The 22,437-nt window shown below is 41.4% G+C and overlaps 1 protein-coding gene across 2 annotated transcripts in view; it reads left to right on the top strand.

Annotated features, from left to right (window-relative positions):
- Window positions 1-436: 436 nt before the first annotated feature.
- The window catches only part of LOC131266726 (polypeptide N-acetylgalactosaminyltransferase 5), a 47,359-nt gene continuing 25,358 nt past the window's right edge, over window positions 437-22,437 (top strand). For both annotated transcript variants that reach the window (XM_058269339.1, XM_058269338.1), the window contains exon 1: window positions 437-631. In XM_058269339.1, coding sequence (XP_058125322.1) covers window positions 437-631 — 195 coding nt within the window. The remainder of the gene's footprint in view (window positions 632-22,437) is intronic.

The raw sequence follows: 22,437 nt of genomic DNA on the forward strand, positions 1-22,437 counted from the left end.
CAGCATTATTCACGGTTGATTTGAGGTTCGTGTTTGTGTTTGACTGTGCAAAATTCCCTTAGGTTTTACTCAAGTGTATGTGATAAACGAAAAATAGGTTAATATGAAGTGATCAATTCAGAGTAAATAGTGTTTTTGAGTGTAATCGTGTGTCTCAATGAGTGTTAGGCTAAAATTTATCCCTGTCCAACAAATGCTGTACGATTGACAAGTGTACCCAATCCCGAAGCAAGTATCAGTCGTTCGGAAAATTGGTATTTTTGTTGTTTGAAAAAAGCGTTGCCGAATCCACTGCATCTGTGGCCGAGGCGAACTGACCGCGACCGAGTCGGACGGAGCATTTATGTTTGGCCGTAGGTGAATCACGCCGTGGGCTGAAGAGCGACTAACAGACGGTCGCTTCAGCAAGCGGGCTTCAGCGGACGCACCGACCAAAATGACCAACGTTAGCCTCAGCAGAATGTTCCGGGGCAAGTTCCGCACCAACACCTGCCGGATCGTGGTGCTGACCTCGCTGGTGTGGCTGCTGATCGATGTGATACTGATAGTGAAGTACGCCGACTGCCCCAGTACGGGCGGTGGCTCCAGCTGGCTGTGCAAAAACAACAACAGAGGAGAGTACGACGGGGAGGTAAGTTAGCATGCTCCAGTACTTTGTTTTACAAGCGCAACGGAAATCATCGAAAATGTATTAACTCTCTCCGGCGTGTTACTGATAAATAATCACCGCTTTAAGCTACGCCGCAGGTGGGTTGTGATGTTGGATCGACCAGGATGTGAACAGCGATGTTGAACGATTGTTGTTTTCTCCTGATGTACACAGTTCATAGTTGTCACGAGTTTGAGATCAATTTTTACGACTAGAAGTATTTAACTATTACCTTTCAAGAACATATTCAACCAATTATTATTAAATGATTAACAGCTAAAGAATTCTTATTAAAACATTGTTAGAAGAACTAAATCATTTAATGCATCTGCAAAATAGTACACAAACGTCCTGTCAACATAATATGATGAACATGTCTGCAAAACGTTTCATTGAATCTGCAACATCTTGTCTCAATGACTTTGTACACTTAGTTCCTCGTACAGTGGCTGTCAACTGTCAAAGAACTGGGATATCTTGAGCGTTCCTTAATCTTTGCACAGCTAATCGTTCCTGTGTCTCTTTTAATATGGGAACAAAACTCCTTGTTAGGTTTGAAAGGAACTTAAATATCATTTCTCTTACTTCCAATTACTACCATTTCCAACAAATATTACTTTAGTTATCCGCTAAATATATATCCATCCTTGTCGATCCAGAGAAATCAACTCGAAAGGTTTAGAAAAACCCATGCAGTCGATTTCTATATTGCAAAATTGGTGCAATCCATCAGTTTCAACTGCACTTTGCAATGTACCGTGGCAATAAATCTTTTTTTTCCTTCAAGCAATCAATATTCTTCGATGTTGGGAAAGTTTAGAGCAGGAATTTCGGCTGCAGGTAATACATCATGTCATTGGTTCGTGAAATACTCCACTACCGTGCAAAAGGACTCTTCTGGTGCGCCGGTGGAGTTGTTGTGTTTTGCTACGAATTCTATTGGTTTGGCCACTTTCCCCCCCCCCCTCCCCCCTCCTTATCGTTGCTCCAATCCATTTCCCAGTTATCTATGGGTGATGCTATACCGCAAAACCCGATTTCTGTTCGATTCTGTCGCAACTAGAAATCTCGGTGCTGATGCAGCACGTATTTGCCAGCTGTTGGTGCGGTTTCTGCTGGAGTGGGGACGAATATTGAACCAGTTTGCCAATAATGGTGGAAGGGGTCCGCATCCGACGCTCATCCATTTATTTGCTTACGATTTTGGAGAAATTTGGTCTTATATCATTGGAAGGGAAGCTTGTGCCTGCAATGTGTTGAAAATAGCTATCGAAACATATTCGGGTGCGGTGTAATGTTAGACAACACTGTTTCACATTTTTCGGTTGCTGTAATATGTATCCGGCGTTATCGATCGCTAGATTCTTGTCGTACCAGGTTTATAAATGTTCCTCTCGAAACGGCTTCCGAAGGGGCCAACTAACGAGAAACACAACCTTACACACAGACAAGCGCCCTGACCAGTACGGATAGTTTGGACGGGATCGTTAGGTTTGCCTGCCATAGGCGGCCATAGCTAGGTCAGGTTTCGTAAGTTCTTGTGGTTCGTTCGTTGTTCGTGAAATTACATAAATCAATAGGATCCCTTTATACTCTAACCTTTTACCTTCATGTTTCAAGTGGGATGTGGAAACATTTGATTAATCTAGGAAAGTTTTCTGGCTCGGAGAGCGATTGTTTCTGCAGTCCATCCGGTCCATCGGGGGGCTGCATATGGGGTAAACGTTGGATCGGTTCAGAAAGAAGATAAGCAAAATTTGAATTTTATCAATTTTTTTTTATATTTTCCTGGAGTGCTCTCCTACGAAGTTCTATTGAGGGTTCAATTTCCAAGGGATGTTATGAATCCATCCTGGTAGATGTAATAAAAGGTCTCTTATATTTTCCTAATGAATCGCCAACTCCATTAGCTTAGATTTAAATCATAACACACCCTTCCCATGTATTGGAGATTGTTTTGTTCATGCATGGTCCGAAAGATGAAACGATAAAATACAAAATATCATCTGCCTACCTTACGGAGTAAAGTAAATCAAATTCCCGGTACATGTTGGTCGGGATTCATCAGCTTAATTAACCCGGATGAAGTTGGTCTGAAGCGAAACGGAAATGGGTTTTATGCGCTATGAACCTGTCAATTGCAGAATTGCGATCCGTCTTCCCATTCGCTCGGTAAAATTTAGTTATCCTGCAGTAACAAATGGATTAAAATTAGATGGGAATGGGCGGCATTCGTTTTTATTTGAGATTAAAAATTTTCCTGTTCCATTTTGCCTTTTTAATTTGTTTGCCGTTAATTTAAAGTAAGCACCTGGTGTACCTGCTTGTGTTTGTGCCCGTGTGCTAATAAAAAAGAAAACTCTTGTTAGCTTGAATCTTTTTCCGCGGTGCTTTTCTTTCGCATTGTTCGTCCCGGGAAAACTGTCGCGTTTGCCTCGTGACACCGGACTGAAAGGCCTTCGCGAATGCGGCCGTATGCGCCGGGAATGTGAAAAATGGACGAAAGTTAATTTTCTCCAATTGACTGCGAGAGAGTGTACAACCTGGCGCCATGATGATGTAAAATGTGTTTCATTCCTGCGACGGGCGGTGGTGCCAGCAGCGGTTGCGGCGGAATTCAGCAGCTGATGCTGATGTTAGGGATGGGGTGCCTTCCGCTAAATTAACCTCAAGGATGGAAAAAAGGACACAAGTAACGGTGAAAAAAGGATGCTTAGCGGAATCGTCCCGCAACCGCAGGCACAAAAATCAAGTGGCAAAGAATTAAATCTCCTTGCGGTTGTTGTTGTTGCTGCACCAGTCTTCGTCGCGACCCGGCGGCCACTCGACCGGTCAAACCCGATGGAAATACCTTCCAGTACCCGGTGCAGTGGATCTTCAGAAGGCCAGGATGGGTGTGTTGCTTCAAAAGAAAGTCCCCGACTTCATTAGCATAAATTATGAGTGGGAACGATGCTACTAGTAGCTTTTTATTTTTTTATTCTGGTTCTATTCTTCTACTAAGAATTCCATCCTTCTTTTCAATTTTCTTTCTTTCGGAGTAAAAAGGAAACACGCGAATGTTGTTGTGGGGAATGGTAAGAAAATGTGCCGTTCCACTGAGCACTGGGCTGTTATGAACAGTTTAAGTCGTATTAAATTATTTATTTCAGCACATCGCATATAATTGAAGTAACCACATTGGATTGAAGTAACATATCTGTTAGTTTACTTTAATGGTCTAGCTTGTTGATTATATTTCGCTGCAATTCTCGAATATCCATTTTTATACCTTTGCTTCTGTGTTGCATTTTTTTAAAATTAAATGAATTGTTGAAGAATGTTTTATCCTAAACTTGAATTTAATTTATATGTGCAAAATTGTGCTTCAATTTCGTTTAAACTTGTGAACCACATCTTACAATCAAGTCATATTCAAATTACAAATCATTTCCAAAAATTATAATACGTTGCAACAATTGTAACAATAATAAACATGTATGAGAAAACAAGTATGTATAGCTCAACTATTATAAATTAAAATATATGCCTATGTCCGAAGATTTATGATTTCTAAAATACTTTGAACTGCTTTGATTAGGAATGATCATCCATAAAGTATAAGACTCGTAGGCTAAATTAACTTGAGTTTTGTTCAAAAGTTTCAACCACATAATGCTAGGCTAATAATAGATGGGAATGCGGTTAGCCACCAACCCAATTCATAAAATTTTCAATTAGTAAAAATTTAAACTAATGGCATCCCAGGGGGTTTCATTGATATAGTAATTATAAATTGAAACAGCTTGGTCATAATGATTTCATATACGATATTTAGATCTGTAAATTTGTATCACAGCACTGGCACAAATAGCTTCATCTACTTGTTTCGGGTTACGCTTTAATAAGAGGAATGAAAAACGTTGTCCTACGTATCGAATAATTTATGCATCATTTAATGTGTTATGCATCGTTTTCGCTGGAAAATGGGCACCGATTGGAGCTCGTGTGCATTCCCATTGCATCCTTATGCAGTGCGTTCGTTTCGCATTCCCAACCGTGACCGGTGTTGGAGGCACTCCACTCGGCAAGGATGTGGGGAAGGACACTCGAAAATGAACTGTTGCACACCAAACCACCCGTCTACGTGTCGTCCGATGGTGTTCCCAACGTTGCTGACATCGGCTGGCTTTAGCTGGGCCCTGGCCTGGCTGGTAATGGAGTTATCGAGGTTGCACTTGACGCAAAGTTGCATCCAACGCATCTACCTGCCCTGCCCTACCCCTGCTCAAACATTTCCCTACCATTGCGACAAATGGAGAGGCAAATGTTTTGCCTTTTAATTAGTGCGGAAATAAACGTACGTAAACGCACGTTGAATGCATAATTTCCGGAGAGTCGCGCAAGGGCCGGCGCTCCAACGAGAGATCGACATTAGCGTGCCGGTCGCACAGTGCGGCCAATCGTCCCGGAGGGATCCAACCGGCCCAGCCCGTTTTGCCGAGCAGGCTCCATCCCGGTTTTGACATGACATCTTCACTTTCTAGTGTCGAGTGGCTCCCGGAACACAAATAGTGTGTGTCCGTGCGTCCGACCGTTTTGCAAAAGTCCGACGCAACGACGTGGTTAAGTGCGATAGCGCTAAAATAAAAGAGAAATTGTATGTATGTGCACTCGAGTCCGGTGTTTTAACTGCGCGGCGTGTGCTTTCGCGTACAGGATTTTCCATTATTAACACCACAGTGGAGTGGAGGGCTTTCGGAAACTCCGCCCGTGCGCTGCAGTGACCGCTTGGGCGGGCTTTGGGAAATGGTACGATTGTGAACCAATTTTGCACATCGCTATGTCTAGGAACCGTAATGAATCCTGTAGCGATCCGCGCTTAGTGCACTTTGTTGCAGTCGAATATTTCGAAAGAGAAAAATTAAGTGCAAAAGAGTGTCCATGGCAGAAGCAGACCTATGATGACGCACATGACTGTTGTAAGTTGATAATTTGAAAATTTCACAGTTCGTCGAGCATCAAAAGCATTACCAATTTGTGGTGTCTGGTTACTTTTGTCATCTGTTTTGCGATGTTCATTATCAGAAGATAGAATTTAAATAATTCAATAACTTAAAGTAATGCAGCTAATTAATTTTGACTCACTATGAACATAAACGACCATGACGTAAAATGTATATTTAGATTATGCTCAGCATTAAAACTCCCACAAAGATAACAATATCATAATAGCAATCGTTAAATCTACGTTAATTGTTCATTTTAAAAGATTTAACTTCTTTGAAAAACATGTAAATAATTAGTTCAGTTCTAAAACGTACGTCCATCCTCTCCGTCCTGTATCATTTTATTCTGCAACTAAACTCTGTCAATAAGACAACGTTTTGTGGTCGGCTGTAAGTGGACGCACGACCCTCATCGTTTTTTCACTGTAAATCTCCGAATAACAAATTTCAAGTAGGTTCAGCAAAACCGCCTTCGGGGTCAAACCGTACTGCAGAGGCATTCCTTGGGAAATCGTGGCTACCGCGTCTTTGTTTCCCTTTGCGCTACGGAAACTTGGGTCGTACTAAAAAAAAACCGAACACCGTAGAACGACCAGACGGTGAGTAAATTATGATAATTTGTCCTCCTGTCCTATCGGAGGACGAGAAAAACGCTACATAAAAGGCAGACACACATCCCCGTGCAAGTCTTGAGCACACCGGACATGAAAGCACATTAAAAATACGACACCGATAGCAGCCCCCCGCCAGCGCGAATGAAGCTGGGCTCGTCCTTTGTCGACCGGCTTCTTTCAGGTGACTAGCAATCAAAATGAATCTCTGTCACCATCTTTCTTTCATCGTCTGTTGGTTAAGGAAAATAATCCCGAGGCGGATCCCTTTTGGGTTCCGTCCGCCACCGGTGGGTTGTCCTGTCCTAAACTGAGGAAAAAAGAAAACTCTTCACGGTCAGTTATGGCTCTTCTGCTTCGCCATTCCGTTGGCGAGATAGCGGGCGGCGTGTTTTGAATTTTCCGGTGCCTTTACTGTCCGTACTCCCTTCACTCGCAAACCACTGCACCATTCTTCTGCTAATCCATTGAACTTGAGAGCCCCGGGGGGTTCTAAGGTGGGTTCTAACCGGGGATCGCTTCGGTTTCGGTTTCTTATCGATAGATGCTGGGTTGGGCGCTGTTTTCCTTCCTCGTAGAATAAAGAAAGGTCTTTAGTTTAGGTTGGTTGAGATGTTCATAGAATTGAGTCGATAAATAAAAATATCTTTTGATTATAGGAGCGTGATTTCGATGTGTCTTATTTATGCCCACCCTAGTTCGTGTCTTATTATAGCAAGGACATAATTTTAGTTTAAAACTAAATAAAAAATATGATTTGACATAATTATCATTTTCATCATGCTTCAACACTTTCGTTTTAGCACATAAGCTTCCTCTTATGTAGCTGATAGCTACTTTCGTCACCCCTTCCGTTAATATAATTTGTAATACAGTGGAAATAATAAATCCACAAGAATGATAACATCAAGCTGGGCTGGAAAATACAACCTATTCTATGATGCGTATTCTACGAAATTCAGTTAACACAAACCGAATTCAATTTGCCGGCAGAAAGGGCTTAGCATAGTTCATCTCTGGATGTTTCTATTACCATACTTTAGAATAGGTAAACTGTACTGTTATTGATTTATTTTTTAAATTATACAACCGAACAGTATTCAACCTTCCGTTATTTACAATTTCACCAATAATTATGCATTTCCCTTCCAATCTTGTTTCAATCAATAATTATGTCCTGAAAATCAATCTTGCCATTTATCCTTAAAGATGCCACTTTCATCAATTTGCCCCAATTTGCTTTCTTCTTTTTTTGCAAAAAGTATCGATCCTCAGATTGTGGGATTGATGAAGTATTCAAATAAATCAATTTAATTAGCCCAGCATTACAGATGTCGGTAACGCTTGGTCGATTCATTTTTCAGCTCTGAAAAAGGCTCTATTGTTCTTTTGTGTCCGAAAGAAAGTTTTTAGTCGCTGCAAGACGTATTGGTTGGTTTTCGGACGATCCATTACGGTGATTACAACCGATGGTCCGGAATGGATACTGTGGTACTTTTAGTGAGTTTAAAATTGGCTGCTTGTGTGTGTGTGTGTTTTTTATAGCTGGTACCTAATCAAACTTGACAACGTAGCATTTACAGACGGACGGACGGTAAAGTGAGCTAGATGCTCTTGGTTTTGGGGAGGGGGAGACGTGATGGACTCTATCACGATGGGTAATAGATCAAGTTTTATACGGGGCTGTAGTAATCATCCTAACGACCATATCAATTATCCGCTTCCTTATCTAGATGGCCGTGTGTTTTTGGGCACTGATAAGATTGGGGTTTCAATAACAGCACACAACGTGTCTAAACGTATCTACCTTTGGATATAATTCTTTTATGTGCCTTATTGGTATCTTTTGCATATTTATTGAAGCGTTGTTGTTATCTTCACACTCTAGGGATTCTATTTTTCACGCAACTCCTTTTTGTTATCGTGACGAAATTGATCAATAAATCGGTCCAACAACTACCTTTGGTACCTTTGGCGGCTTTTTGCGTGATTGAGTTTGCGTAAAGTGAGAAGTAAAGTGTGTTTTAAAATTAAAATATGAATGACTGTCCCAATGCTAACGCCAGCGTTCGTTTTGCAGACATTTGAAATTTAATCTTAAAAAAGCCGTTCGATTTAGTGTTTCTCTTGTTTGTTTTACGTTTAATGGCATAAGGAGAGGTAAAAGAATGTTATTGATTACGTTTGCCAGGCAATATCTATTCTGGCTTTTTGTTGTACAATTGTGAAAGATATGTTTCATGTATTCAACCATTTTTATTCACATAAGATTACTCTATCATAAGAAAAGTACCAAATGAAGATACTTGTTTGTTTTTAAATCATGATCCTTTTCTCAAAAACGTATTTAATTAGATAATTCGTAATTTAATAAAAAAAATCTTCCATGTTTGAAATCATCCTATACTAGTGTTTAAGCTGGGAACAACAGTATCGCATCGAAAGTAAAAATTACTTAACAATCTCTCCTGGTGGCCGTAGTTAATTTAATAGACGAAACAAAAATTAAACCTCCATCGGTGGCTGTGAATTTGCTTGAAATTGTTCTTTGTTTGGGTTTTTTTTTCTGCGACAAATTTACTCCGTCACATCATCCGAGGTGATTGTCAATTACCGTTAACGGATTGCAAATTGGATTTGCTTCATAAAATTCATTCCGTTTTCCATTTCAACCCAAATTCCAGTCCCGAGGGCTCCCGATGGTGATGCGACTGATGGACAAGATGATGGACATCATGAATGAGGGTTTTTTATTCCTGTTACCCGCCTCGCTCCTCGGAGAAGGAAAGAAATGGAAAATACTTCAAGGAAAAACTGTGCTCCCCTTAGTTCCCAGACACGCAAAGCTGCTCGCACCGGGAAACAATGTTTCCGTGCCGTTTAAGCCGCCCAGTTTTCTACCTACCCTCCCTCCGTGGAGCTGCTCTTTCCAACTGACTTTAGTTCATTTTCTGCCAGATGTCACCAGTACCAATGGCAGCCATAGGTCGGTCTGGCGAGAAGACATCGAAAATTCAATCAAAACTTTTCCCAGCTGGTCAGCAAAGACAATGCTGCGCTTGTGTTTGAGGCGTGCTAGTACAGTAGAGGGTGCACTGACTATCGCTATCGTTGCATCCAGTGGATGTTAAGGATTCTAAAATTTTCCCAACAACGCGGCCCCCGGATTAAGTTGCGATAGTTTAGGAAGTGTATTAATTAGAAAGGCGGTTGAAACTCTTTCTCGTATAAAAGGATTCACAACTTGTTTGCTTTGCAGTTGAAAATACTTTTAAAAAACGACACTGCGTTTTTGAATATTTAGCATACTCAAAATGTTTTGGATAGCCATACTGCCAACGTAGCTAACATTTTAATTAATTAATAAATACTTCCTCCGCACAAACATTTTCATTCTTCTACATTCAGTAGGGAAACTACATTTCCAGTGCACTCGAAACAGACTGGCAATTAACAGTTTCCTTCGATAATGTCACTTCGGTGTACTTTCTGGCACTATTAAAGTATATTCGACACCCTCAAGCGATACGACATCGAAACTTGTCCGGAGTAACTTTTTTTTTCGATTAAGCTCTCTGCAAAGAACACGAGATTGCTTGAAAAGGTGTCCGACGGCTAGCATAGTTTTTAATTAATGGTTTGTATTCTGCATCCAGCCCTCTTCGTCTTCATCACTCGATTCCTCTCTGTTTAATTTTAGTTTTCAGTGTGTTTTGTTGTGTGCTCTCATTAAACTTTTTCCCGAGACGTTGTGCGATTGCATTTTGTGGTTGGTAAAGTTCTTGAGATGAAAATTACTTCGTAGATGGATGAAAAAGTTTATCGCCGCAAATTTTGTTCTGTGTTACTGTATTAAAGCGATGCATTCAATTTTGTTATGCAATTCACCTTAAGCTGTGCCAAAATATGAATACAATTGAGTACATTTTTCTTCAATTTAAAATTAATGTAATAAGTTTTATTAGAAATTAAAATTGTCCATTAAACGTTTTCACAAAACGCATTACTTATGCTGTACGTCCCCTCTTTCCTCTATTTCCGTTGGGATAAACAATATGAAACATGATTATACCGTGGTCAAGCGCTCAACAGCATCCTCTTCTACGCCAGTTTACTCTCTTTTATCTGGGTTTGCCCTGAAAACTTTAGGACAAACCATCACTAGGTTTTTTTCCTGTACTCAGGAAGCATAATATTTCATCGCTGTCCTAGCGAGCATCCGGGGCTGCTTCCTGACTCGATAAACTTTTTTTGTCTCCTATTACGATCGGATGTCTGCTCATAATGCTGATTAATAGCTTCTGTATCAGTTTTGAGCGCTGTTTCCGTTATTATCGTTTCCTTTTGGGACTGTCACAGTGCCATTTTCACTTGCTAGGAATGGGTGAAGTTTCGTTAAAGAAAAGTGGTTCTTTTTTTTATTCTCAGTAATTCTACAACTCACCAAAGCCGTGGAGTTCGAAACTAAGTTTTACATGAACACCAGGTGCAGCAAATTTAGCCTAACATATCTTTCCTATGCACGTTTAAGAAGAGCTCTTCTATAAATTGATCTTCTTCTGAAAATCTGCGAAAATATTTGGGCTATACTTTTACTATCTCTATATTCAGCACAATGAAATATTATTCAAATGGGTATAGTTGTAAAATTTAATTCTATATTTGAAATATTGATCAAACACAAATATAAAAGCCCTAAAATAACGCACGATTTCTCTCGATCGCATAAAACCACTATATTTTAACGAAGTTTATGATTCAAATGAGGCGAATAAGGCGAAGCCAAGTACAGTCTACCGACTTATTATGGAATTTACTGCCCACAATATTTTTCATATGCTAAGTTTAACCCACTTTTTAACTTCTACCAAAATCTTGGGAATAATCTACACAACCGTGCAACTATTGTTGCATGTGTGCCAAAGTTCAATCACCGAACATTAACGCAGTTCGTGTGCTTTATGAGGATTAAATATGGATCACCCTGTTCGCTGCACGACTGCAATGAACTGTTGCAATGAGCATAGAATTATGTCGCAGCCAGCACATATGAAAGGTTTATGAGAGAGCTAATGAACAACTTGCGCCTCACGATTGTTGTCGTGTCATGATGTTATGATTGCTGGTGGGAGCAAGCAACTGTTAATGACATTTCCCCGGACCAATTTTGCCAGAACGGCCAGTCTCTTGGCCAACGGCGTTAAATATTTATAAGCATGGGCGTGTACTTACTCAGTTTCATCAGCAGACCTTATGAAGGAACACACTATTACCGTCAACCTTTGTGATAAGCCGTATTTTCATTGATGATTTAATTTTGATATCAACTTTAAACCATCTTGTGGAACCAACCGAACATAATGATAACGCTTTTTGTTATTTGTTAGCTTATGCTTTGGGATCACTTGAATAAATGCACTCACAAATAAAACTGTATAAACATAGACTTTCAAACGTATTCAATCTTCAATATTGTACACGTCATTTTCTCGATCCACGGTTAACATAAAATCGTTCCTTCGATCAACATAATTGGGCCTAGATCGGATATGTTTCTTCCCGATTGGACATTTCTCTTCGCCGGAACGTCACAGTCGAACTGACGTGTCGGTCACCGATGAATGCAGGTCGCCAGCCGATTTCCCCTGAACGAACGGACCAACTGTCCAAACAATCGGCACCCGTATGCGTGTGTCTTCCAAATCTTCAACCTGTCCTCTGCTAAACTCTACGTCGAATTCGTGCAATGATTCGTCGGTTAGTCGTGCGTGAGTAAGGGTCGTACTTCTTTAGTCTGGGGTTGCGTAGCAGTGCTATTTGTTCGGGTTTTGTGTAAGAGTTTTGCGCCTTCAACAACATGAGGCACTCATATTTCCACGGATTCGTGCTGGTCCTCCTGGTTGCCGTTTGCGTGGCGGACAGACCAATCAAAGCTTCGCGCCCAAAAATGCCCAACTCGGGCGCGACGGACGATCTTCGCGAGGCGGTGAAAAACATCGCCAACATGAACCCGGCCGGCGACGTTTTGAAAGCGCATGTCGATAAGTTCAAGAATCTCCGGGATGACCTAAAGAAGCTGCAAGACTTCAAGGGGCAGCAGAACCCGCTGCAGTTTTTCCGCGAAACGATGCGTGTCATGGAGGGTCTGAAGAGTTTGGGAGCCGAGTGGAAGGACATCGAGAAAATGCAGGACACGCGGGCCCAAAAGTTCGAGAAGATGCTGGAGGAAATGGACCCACGATGTGGCATACCGAGGCAACGCACTTTGCTGGAAGAAATGAGACTGCGCTGCTATTACACCACGCTGAAGAAGAACCCGATCTTCCTCATCGGTCCGCTCAAGCTGGAACAGGCGAAGCGCGAGCCGAGTGTGGTGATCTACCATGACTTCCTGACGCCGGCGGAGGTTCGGCAGGCGAACGAAACGCGTATCATCGACCCCAGCGTGCGGCGTCGGGTTGGGCAGACCGTCCGGGTGCACGGTATAGCGGTGCGGGAAGCGAGCCAGAGTGGCTACAACGGTTCCAACGTGAAGCAGCGTGGAAACAGCGTGTTGATCTTTGTAAGTTCGGTTGGCTTTTCGCTCTTCTGCTTTTCGTTCAACAATTTTCCCATCCTTGGTCCACAGTTGGAAACGCATAAGGCCGCTGGAGTGACACTGTACGCGGACACTGGATTGACGATAGCTCCGATTGCTGGCAGTATGGTCGTCTCCATGGTTCACCCGTCGATCTGTCCGTCGCGTAGTCCCGTGCACCTCATCACCAACTTTGCGCTGCTCGATAAGCCTAAGAGTAAGGCTGAGACTATGAGTCAGATGGAGACTGAGAAGGAATAAAATCATTTTGCCCGTAGTGTTACCTGCTTGTGCGTTGGTTTAGCTGATTGAAATTCATTCTCAAATAAAGACCATGGTGGGTGAATGCGGGATATCTGGAAGATTGCAGAAAAATAGGAAACATTCCCTCTCCGGAAAAAGGACTCATAAGTGCACCCTGATTTTATCTTTGGTCAGGACTGCATTTCCAACGTGCCGGTTGTTGCTTTCCATTTCAATGCCTTAACCCCTGGTCACAGCTTTGCGCAACCGCATGCGGTTGCGTTTTTTCCCATGGGAGAGATAGGAGCTGTCAACCCCTGGTCACAGCTTTGCGCAACCGCATGCGGTTGCGTTTTTTCCCATGGGAGAGATAGGAGCTGTCATGGGCTGTCACCGCAGACGCAAGACCTTGCGGTTGCTGTACTAAAAAATCAAACGAGTTTGATTCTTGCCGCAGACTCTTGCGTTTTTATATGTCAACAGTAAATTTTGTTCCTAGTAGACTTTAATGAGATTGTATGCTCATATAAGTGGTATATTCAAACATTAAAGTATTATTTTTGGCAAAAAGCTGTGCTCGTTTGACAGATCAAAAACGCAACCGCATGCGGTTGCGGAAAGCTGTGACCACAGGTTCATGGGCTGTCACCGCAGACGCAAGACCTTGCGGTTCCTGTACTAAAAAATCAAACGAGTTTGATTCTTGCCGCAGACTCTTGCGTTTTTATATGTCAACAGTAAATATTGTTCCTAGTAGACTTTAATGAGATTGTATGCTCATATAAGTGGTATATTCAAACAGTAAAGTATTATTTTTGGCAAAAAGCTGTGCTCGTTTGACAGATCAAAAACGCAACCGCATGCGGTTGCGGAAAGCTGTGACCACAGGTTTAGTTTCCGATGATTTGGCATACGAACTGTCAAATTTGACAGTTTCAATGATGACAGCATATTTGTTGTTAGATCTTCCACCTTATACCGAATTACAAAAATGTAACATTTAATATGTTTTCAACCCCATCAGAAAGGTATTGTGCCAGCCTTCGGAAAAACTTAATCGAAGCGCTTAAAATGTTAAAGCTAGGGCTTGAGAAAACGACGTGCCAAAATTAACGCTAGAACACTTCGAGTGTAAAGGTACACATCGCAGCCGAAGCGTGTGTCGTTAGTTCGGCGAAGATAATTTGGCCCACTCGCCCGACAGACAATATCATTGCATGCAGGCATGCGGCGGCGGTTTCCCCTCAGTGTGGAAAACGGTTCCTTTTGTGTGGAATTTGAATTTCATCACCGTGTAATAACATCAACCTTCGTCAGTGCGTGCCGCTGCTGCTGCCGTACCCAAATCAGCGATGGCTTTTCCTCGCTGGCAGATTTGCTACAAATGACTACACCGTGGTGGATGCCGGCTTATTTCCATATCCCACGTTTCCTTTTTTTTTTTGGAAAACCCGGATACTTGGCGCTATCGTGGAGATCATCTCGTGTGCCTCCCGTGTGCACGATGGGGGTTTCAAGGATGTAAAAGAAGCGTTTAACACCACAGCCACTCTTCGTTCCTTCAACACTGACAGGCCGGAAATTCTGAGTTTCGGCTTATCCAAGGACGAGGCTCGGGATTTGATTGGGAATTCGCAATGGTTCATTGAAGTGAGAACGATTTCAATCAACTTCAAAGGAAAGAGTGTGCTCAAGCCTACTTCCAAAAGTCAACAGAATAATGTGGATTCTTTGAAATGCCCGGTTCTTAAAGGTTTAGTGGAGCAATGCATAATGCGGCACGCTTGATAAAAGCTTACTAAGGTATACTTGGGTTTATTCATGTTTGGAATACACAAGCAGTTGAGGTCAAATTCAATAAATATAAACGTATCAAGTTGATAATGCGGAAGTAAACAAGATATTTTTTATGTGGCTAACGCAGCAGTCGCCTCTACCTTAGCAAGCATTGCAATTAATAATTAGAAAAACTTGTATTAGGGCTACTCAACAGCAAGGTAAGATTAAATTCAAATTAATTGTGTACCAAGTTCGTACCTACGGTTACTTTCGAAACGCAACATTATTTTCCCAAGAACGGCTCCGTAAACTTCAGCTGTCTGAACTAATTACTCCAGGTAAATGGCACTTTCATGTTTCCCCATTATTGATAGATTGGTTAAAGCCTGTGTTGGCAAGGTCCTTCCTGCCACTATCTACCATGGCCATTGCTTTGGTTCTTACAATCCTCCCCCGTCATCTTTTTACTGACGCAATTCATCCAACAATCCTGAAAACAATGTCTTGCCTTTTGCCTTCCCGGTGGTGGCGAGATAGATAAAAGCTTTTCCGTGCCTCTTCCAAGCGGTGCCGAGTCAGCTAGAGTACCAGAGGACGATCTTTATAACACTCCATTGCTCTTAATCATCGCCATCGTCATCATCATCATCGACGCCACCAATGCCGGGTGGGAACTTCGGGAACGGTTGGATGTACAAAGGCGCGAACCATTCGAAGTGGTGGTTGGGAAAATGTCTTCCTGAGGTCCTTGCTTGCCGTTGATCTTTTCGCTCATCCGCTGACGCTGGGACGGAAACGGGGCTGGTGGACGGAAAGAAGTAAATTAAAGAGCAAAACGATGTGGAAATTTACTTGGCCCGCTTTTGGGAGCCTTCAGCTCGTATCGCCCGCAAAATGAAAGCAGGATCGCTTTGTGCTGACGCAGACTGTTGCTGGCTGTCTGGTACGGCTTAGAAATCTACCACTGTTAATAGTCGCAAAGAGGTGTGGAAGAAATTGGATTGTTAATGCCCCCACAGTACGTCGAACGCTTTTCCGGAGCTGTTCTTAAATCATTTTCATCCATTTCGAAAGGTAGAACGCCCCTTGGTGCGTTCTGTTTAGTTTATCATTTTAAATTCTACCAATTTTCTCCACATTTCAGGAAATGAGATAGAGTCTTTACCAAGCGTGTGTCGAAAGTGTGACTGCACGATTCGTACGAAAACGAGCACAGCCTCTCGTGCAAGTTCGTCTCGTAAAAGGTGCAAATGATGCTTTTCCCTCCGTTCCGTGGTGTCTGAGAAAAAAAAAGGTTTCTCGTTGGCTTTCCTTCGAACTTGACGGTTCTTTGCCAAGTAATCGGCTTTTGTCAATATTATTTTCGACTCCACACGAGAAGTTGAAGCTTATTTGGTTGCTCGTTGCCGGAAGGAGGGCATGATGAGTTCTTAGATATTTTTTTCCATTGGTCATATGCTCTGACTACGTGTTGTTACTGTTTGTACGACTGAAAAGGAAAAGTCTTTCGAACCTGGGGCAGAATATGGGAAAATGAATAGATAAACGAGATCAATTAGGTTAATTGAATGGTTCAGTTCGTGCACTGATTGATCTTACCAAACACAAAATGTTGATTTTCTGTTGATTAATGCTGTTTTTGTTTCGTTCAGCATAATATAACAATAAGATTGTTATTAAACTACTTAGAGCTTTTTATTTGTTTGTTTTCAACAGAACCGGTCCCGGATTTTTTCAACGATTTTCCGAATCGGCTACTCACACTTTTTCGAAAAATGTGTTTATTTCCTGGCAGTTGGCATGGCTGATACCCAACATCTCCATGCAAGTGTAATGAAGCAAATGTACGTTGAGCGGTTTGCTGCAATTATGCCAAGTTGCGTTGAGGTTTTCGAACGAGAACCCTTCGAACACCGAAGAACCTTCGGGAATCGTCTTCGTTTGATTAAATTGGAATGATTTCTCTGATGTGGTAACCGTGCACCGCATGCACTAATTGCTTTCAGGACCATCTCTTCCTGACGGTTCGAGAGATGTAAAGGTAGATATTAATTTAATTAAACATTGATCCGTTCCCGAGCCTCGGTACTGCTGAGATTATTGGCAATCACATGTGCCTGGTTTGATAGTGAATGCAATTTACTGCTTTTTTACTGGCCTCGAAAGCTGCTGAAGTGGGTTCAGCAGGGAGCTACAAATTTTCCTCCATTACAATGAGGCTCAGCAAAGTTTGTTGATGGAAGTTTAAGGCCCTGAGATTTTGACAAGTGTGCTATTCAAATCGATGGGGACAATTTCATGGAAATATCACCTTCCAGAGGCAGTTGCAATTTAATTTCAATTTCAAACTCCAACCGTCATTGCCAACGATCCGTTCGGTAGGCAACCAAACCGTGCGATGCCATTCATCTTTCTAAATAAAATTTATCGCCATAAAACCGCCACCATCCGGAACGTACTTCGCGATTTTTATTTGTTATTTACCGTCCTGGTTCTGGGCCGATGCTTGGAAACCACTTTCATCCAGCAACCCTCCCTTCCGCACACGCCCCGAATTCGGCCGATGGTGATGGAAAATTTATTTCGTTCGATTTTCATTTCTCTGCTCGACAAAGCGCGGGCGGCCAAAGCAGACGTCAATTGTGAGTTGTGACTGCGAAGGGGAAAGTGAAAAGTGTTTTGTCAGATTCACCGGAATGGTTGGTTTACTGCCCTGGTGATACGAATGTGATTTTAAGTCGTTTCGAAAACGCCAAACGGCTTTCGATGGAAGCCGTTTGCCCGGAGTGGTGAAAACTTCCGTGGGGAAAATGTAGCCGGAGTAAGAGGTGACAGCTTAGGGCGTAAACGTGACAATCTTATTTTATTGCCCTTCCACTTCACATGCTCCGTTTTAGCGGCTCGTTGGTTGGATTCATTCGCTTTTAGTGAGTATTATCGAATGCAAAAACTTTTAATGTACATGCCAATCGAAACGTAGCTAATATATCAACGTACTGATCGTAAATCATGGGGACCCTAAACAAATAAGGCTTATAATTTTGCACTTTTTATTTCAGTTAAACCATTTATTATCGTCCTTCAGATAATACTATGACAAACCAGTTACTTTAATCTAATAGTTCGGTTATATATTGTTTGACAAAACAAACAAATGAAATCTATGATGAGCTTCAGATGTATCATTTTTTTCTTGTTTTAATTCATGAAGAAAGATCGGGAATACTTTTTACAATTATCTTACTAAACAATAAAACAAAAATATTAAAATCTAGCTTGTCTAGTATCTCATCACACTAATTTTGCTGACGGCAGCGAAGTGTAATTTGATGATGAAAATCTTTGTTGATTGATTTTGTTTACGTTTTCTACGGCTTTTTGCCTCAAAACCCGCGTAATTGGTTTTTGTTTTGTTTTCAGTATCTACTGATACGATCCAAATTTATTCGTTATCCTCCAGTAGTCTCGAGGTCATGGTCGTTATCAGATTTTCTAATTCTTCACACAACCATTGTTCAAAAAATTTAGTTTTGTTTGTCTATGTACAAAATGGTTTATACGTTCTCATAATGCTCCAAAACGGGATTCGTCTTTTTCTACGGATGGTTTAACAGTACATTCCGTTTCACTTACCAGGTTGTTTCAATTTCGGAGAGTGCTATCATCATTTCAAATGATAAAAATAGCCAAAACATGGCAAAATTCTCTACCCATGGTGTTGTGCTTCCTACGAGTTTTCTACGAAGCCTAGATGCTCATCACATTAAAATGGTGTGAAAAAGGTGGAAAAAGAAATCACCATTGGATAGCATGTAAACCCGGGCAGGAGAATGTACAAAAAACAACGATTGTAGAAAAGGCCATTTCAGATTTGACCAACAATTGCAAACGAACGAAAACAAACAGCGTAAGCAGCATAAGGTCGGTAAGGTTCCATCGCAAACCTACGTCTGTTTACTGGACTATTTTTGAAGGTCCGTAAAAAAGCATTAGAAAGCAGAGGCTTGGCAACTTTTCTATTTCTCTATGTTAATTAGCATGGCAACTGCCAACTTATCAATGTTTTCTATGTACAAAAAACGTACTTTCCACACGGTAACGTGCAATCCAGTTGTGCCTATTAGGTTGGAGGTTAAAAAATGCTGTTTGCAGAATGAATCAAAGACCATCCATTTCATTATTTACGCAAACATGTTCATATTGAAAAATAATGCATCCTTAACACGCGATAAATTGCAAATTAAATATTTTAAAAAGTATAGGTAGATTTTTTGTTGCTGTTTTAATCACGTACACTGCGTGGGCGCTTTGTACAAATACTTTCAAGATTCAATTACGGTAAATTGACCGAATGACGTATCAGGACAGAACAAATAACGATTAATTTACGTAAATTACCCGCTAGGTAGAATACAAACAAAACGAAAAAATGTAGCACACATTTGCTCTTCCATGCTCACCATGTTTTTTTACATTTGGTTTTCCAATGCTTAATTTTTTTCACAATATCATTGCGTTTTAAATGAATGAAAAATGGTTTTGCGTGTAATTCCTTTCCACAAAGCTTGTTCGCTGTCTGTTGTTCAATCTCTTTTGATGCCGAGCTGGTGGCAAAACTCATTAAATATTGATATGCCGCATGACAAGCGAAATAGGTTCTCTAATATAACCCTTTTCGTGATCTGATATAAATTGTTTCCGGTTTTATTATTTTATTTATTCCTAGTGTCGGAAGAATCTATTCACTTATGTCAATGTCACTTATAAGAAGCACGTTCTTGAGCTTTTTTGGTGCCGTGTGTTCAATGCATTAAAATAACGCATTTTGAATAGCCTTCACGCCGCTTCTCATTAAATTTTCGTTTGTTTGTGATAAAATTGATTTGTACAGTAAAATGCTTCCTTTCCAAATAACTGGATCAATTGTGCAATGGTTCGTACCGGGAATACAATAAACATTTTGTAGTTGCATTCCCCCGCATTATTATTATGCATTACCCCAGCCTCACATCCAATTTGTACGTTTTTTATGGTTTCACAGCTTTCCGTTGCAGTAAAACTCTTTTACGTCCTTTGCACAAAATTTGCGCTATCTCCTGTGAGCATTAGGATTACTTCCGCTGATCCACCGAATCGTCCAACCAATAAAAATAAACACAACGAGAGTGCAAAAATGCAATAAATGATATCATGGGGAACATTACCGAGAACACAGCGCAGCACATCGGTCGCATGCTCCCGAGCTCCTACGCGGAAGCAAATCGTAAAATTAAATGTGCGCATCCTTTACGATTATATCATCCTTTTTTGTGCTTCCCGGACTCGAACGAAATCCAGTAGTAAAATGAAAAACCAACACCGACCACGCGGAGCGAGAACAGTGAAATGCAATCACAGTGGCTCCCGGTTCCGAGTGCCGGGCTATCGGAGGCCATTGGCCCGACAATGCGATTCCATCTCGTGCGGGGAATTGGGGAGGCACTTTTCCTCGTGACATCAGAGATCGTGACGGTGCAGTTGCGGTAGCGAAATCGCACCCAACTGCACTTGCACAGTTCGTCTTTGTAGGTTAAGTAACGGCTTCCGGACACAAGGGGAAACTGGACCACGCGAGGGTGGAGGTTGGTAACCTTGGCCCCTGTTTCCAGTTCCGACCGCTCGAGCGAGGTGTGTTTTATAACGGACCTTGAACTGGGGGAGGTGGAGGAAAAAAGCATAGTGGCGTAATTATGTTTGCCATTCGGTAGCGACGCTCGCGACGTCACGTCCACGTTTATGCTCTCGTCTCGAGCGAACGGTGGTTGTCTTACCGCTTCCCACGAGCTTACAGCGACGAACGGTCCGGTGTAATTTGTGCAACCTCGGTTGGGTTTTCCGCACTTTTTTCTCCCCTATGTCTGCCCATCCGTATCGGAAAAAGTGGGTAAAATGGCGGGTACTCCAGCCAACGGCACAAAGATGAGTAGTTATGTTTTGATTCGAGCATGGTTATAATTATGCATCGCCGTAACGTTACATGAGATGGAGATGTTATTATATGGATTTGAGTTGAAAAAGGAAAATCAATTTGTATTGCATTAATTTATCAAACATTTTCTGTATAAGAGGAATTACAAACATATAATTTTAATTGTACATTCCAGTTTCTACATTAATATCAACAAAACTTATGACTTATATTTTATTTATCAAAAGCGGAAAGCAACCAGTCGAGTAAAAGCGACATTGACATGTTTATCCTTTTTTCCTTCTGCTATAAACTAAATAATTTTTGCACAGCCAGCAAAGTACCCTTCTTTCAAAACCTCAAACAAGGCTTAATCGGTGCTTAGAAATGAGGGCCAGAAATTTAAATTTACACTTGCTCCTCGTTTTCCACCTTTTTTTTGTTTTAGTTTTATACTCCACAATAGCTTATGTTGGCTTCATGGAGTGAGATGTTTCGCTGTTCGAGCGAACCAGGTACGGTAGTGTCTGTCGTTTTTAGCACTGATAAAACATGGAAACCAAAGGATGAAATCGTCTCTCTTCCGGACGATATACATACGCCTGGTGGGACGCTTACCCAGGAAAAGCGAAAACCGAAAAAGGGATAATTCCCTAATGAGTGATAAAAAGCAGTACTTTATGCTTTGCTTGTTCGCCCGTGAGCAGGAAAACACAAAGCAGGAGGAACGAACGTAAGAGCCCCACCGGGTTTCGTCGATGGGTGGGTGGGGTTTGATGGTTGGCATAATAATGGGTGAAGTTTTACGGGAATTAATGCCACCGTTGCGGAGGGCGGTTGCTTACCGGCTGCTTCCTGGCTTTCTAATGCATTTGGGTTTTATTTTTTTCGATTTACTGTGTTTAAATACTTAAACTTTTCTGAAATGTAATTGAAAAGCAGTTTTTGTTAATTTAATTTTACCGTTTCTAGATAGTTTATATCCATTTTGCATATAAAAGGCTCGTAGGAGAACTGATTTTATTGTAAAATAAAAAAAAAGTATCCGTACAGCGGTTGTCTGGGTAATTAAAACATTTATTGGCGGATTTATTTGACGCACAAAAATCAATATTTATCAAATTGGATTTACCTTCATGGAAGGAAAATGGTAGAAACATGTATACGCGTGTGGAAAAACCATCGCAACCAATCCGCTATCCGTCATTCATCGTTATCGGAAATACGTTATGTCGATTATCACGGCCAATCGGTCCATTTGCTCGTTCTAGGAAAAATTTAAAAGGAATGGAAAGTGGCGTAAAACGCTAGGAATAAAATTAAAACCCGGACCGAGATAAAGCAAAAAAAACGTCAATAACTAGCAAGACTAATTTATTGAAATATGCTCATCTCCGTAAAGCTGCCATTCGCTTTCGATGTCGTCAGTGTCGTTGGCATCAGTCGAAATGGAAATGATAACTCTCCAGAGGGATCAATTGCTGCCCGTCCGTAGGGTTGACTGAATTTCGTTTATCCCGACGATTGGTAAAGTCACTCATAAAAAAAAAGAAATAAAGAATCAACAATATACGGTGAAGCGCTCGGGTAAATCGGTTAATGGAAAACCTTTTCGATGGAAAGTCAAACGAAAGTGTATTGTT

Source organism: Anopheles coustani, chromosome 2 (assembly GCF_943734705.1).
Source record: "Anopheles coustani chromosome 2, idAnoCousDA_361_x.2, whole genome shotgun sequence".
NCBI lineage: Eukaryota > Metazoa > Arthropoda > Insecta > Diptera > Culicidae > Anopheles > Anopheles coustani.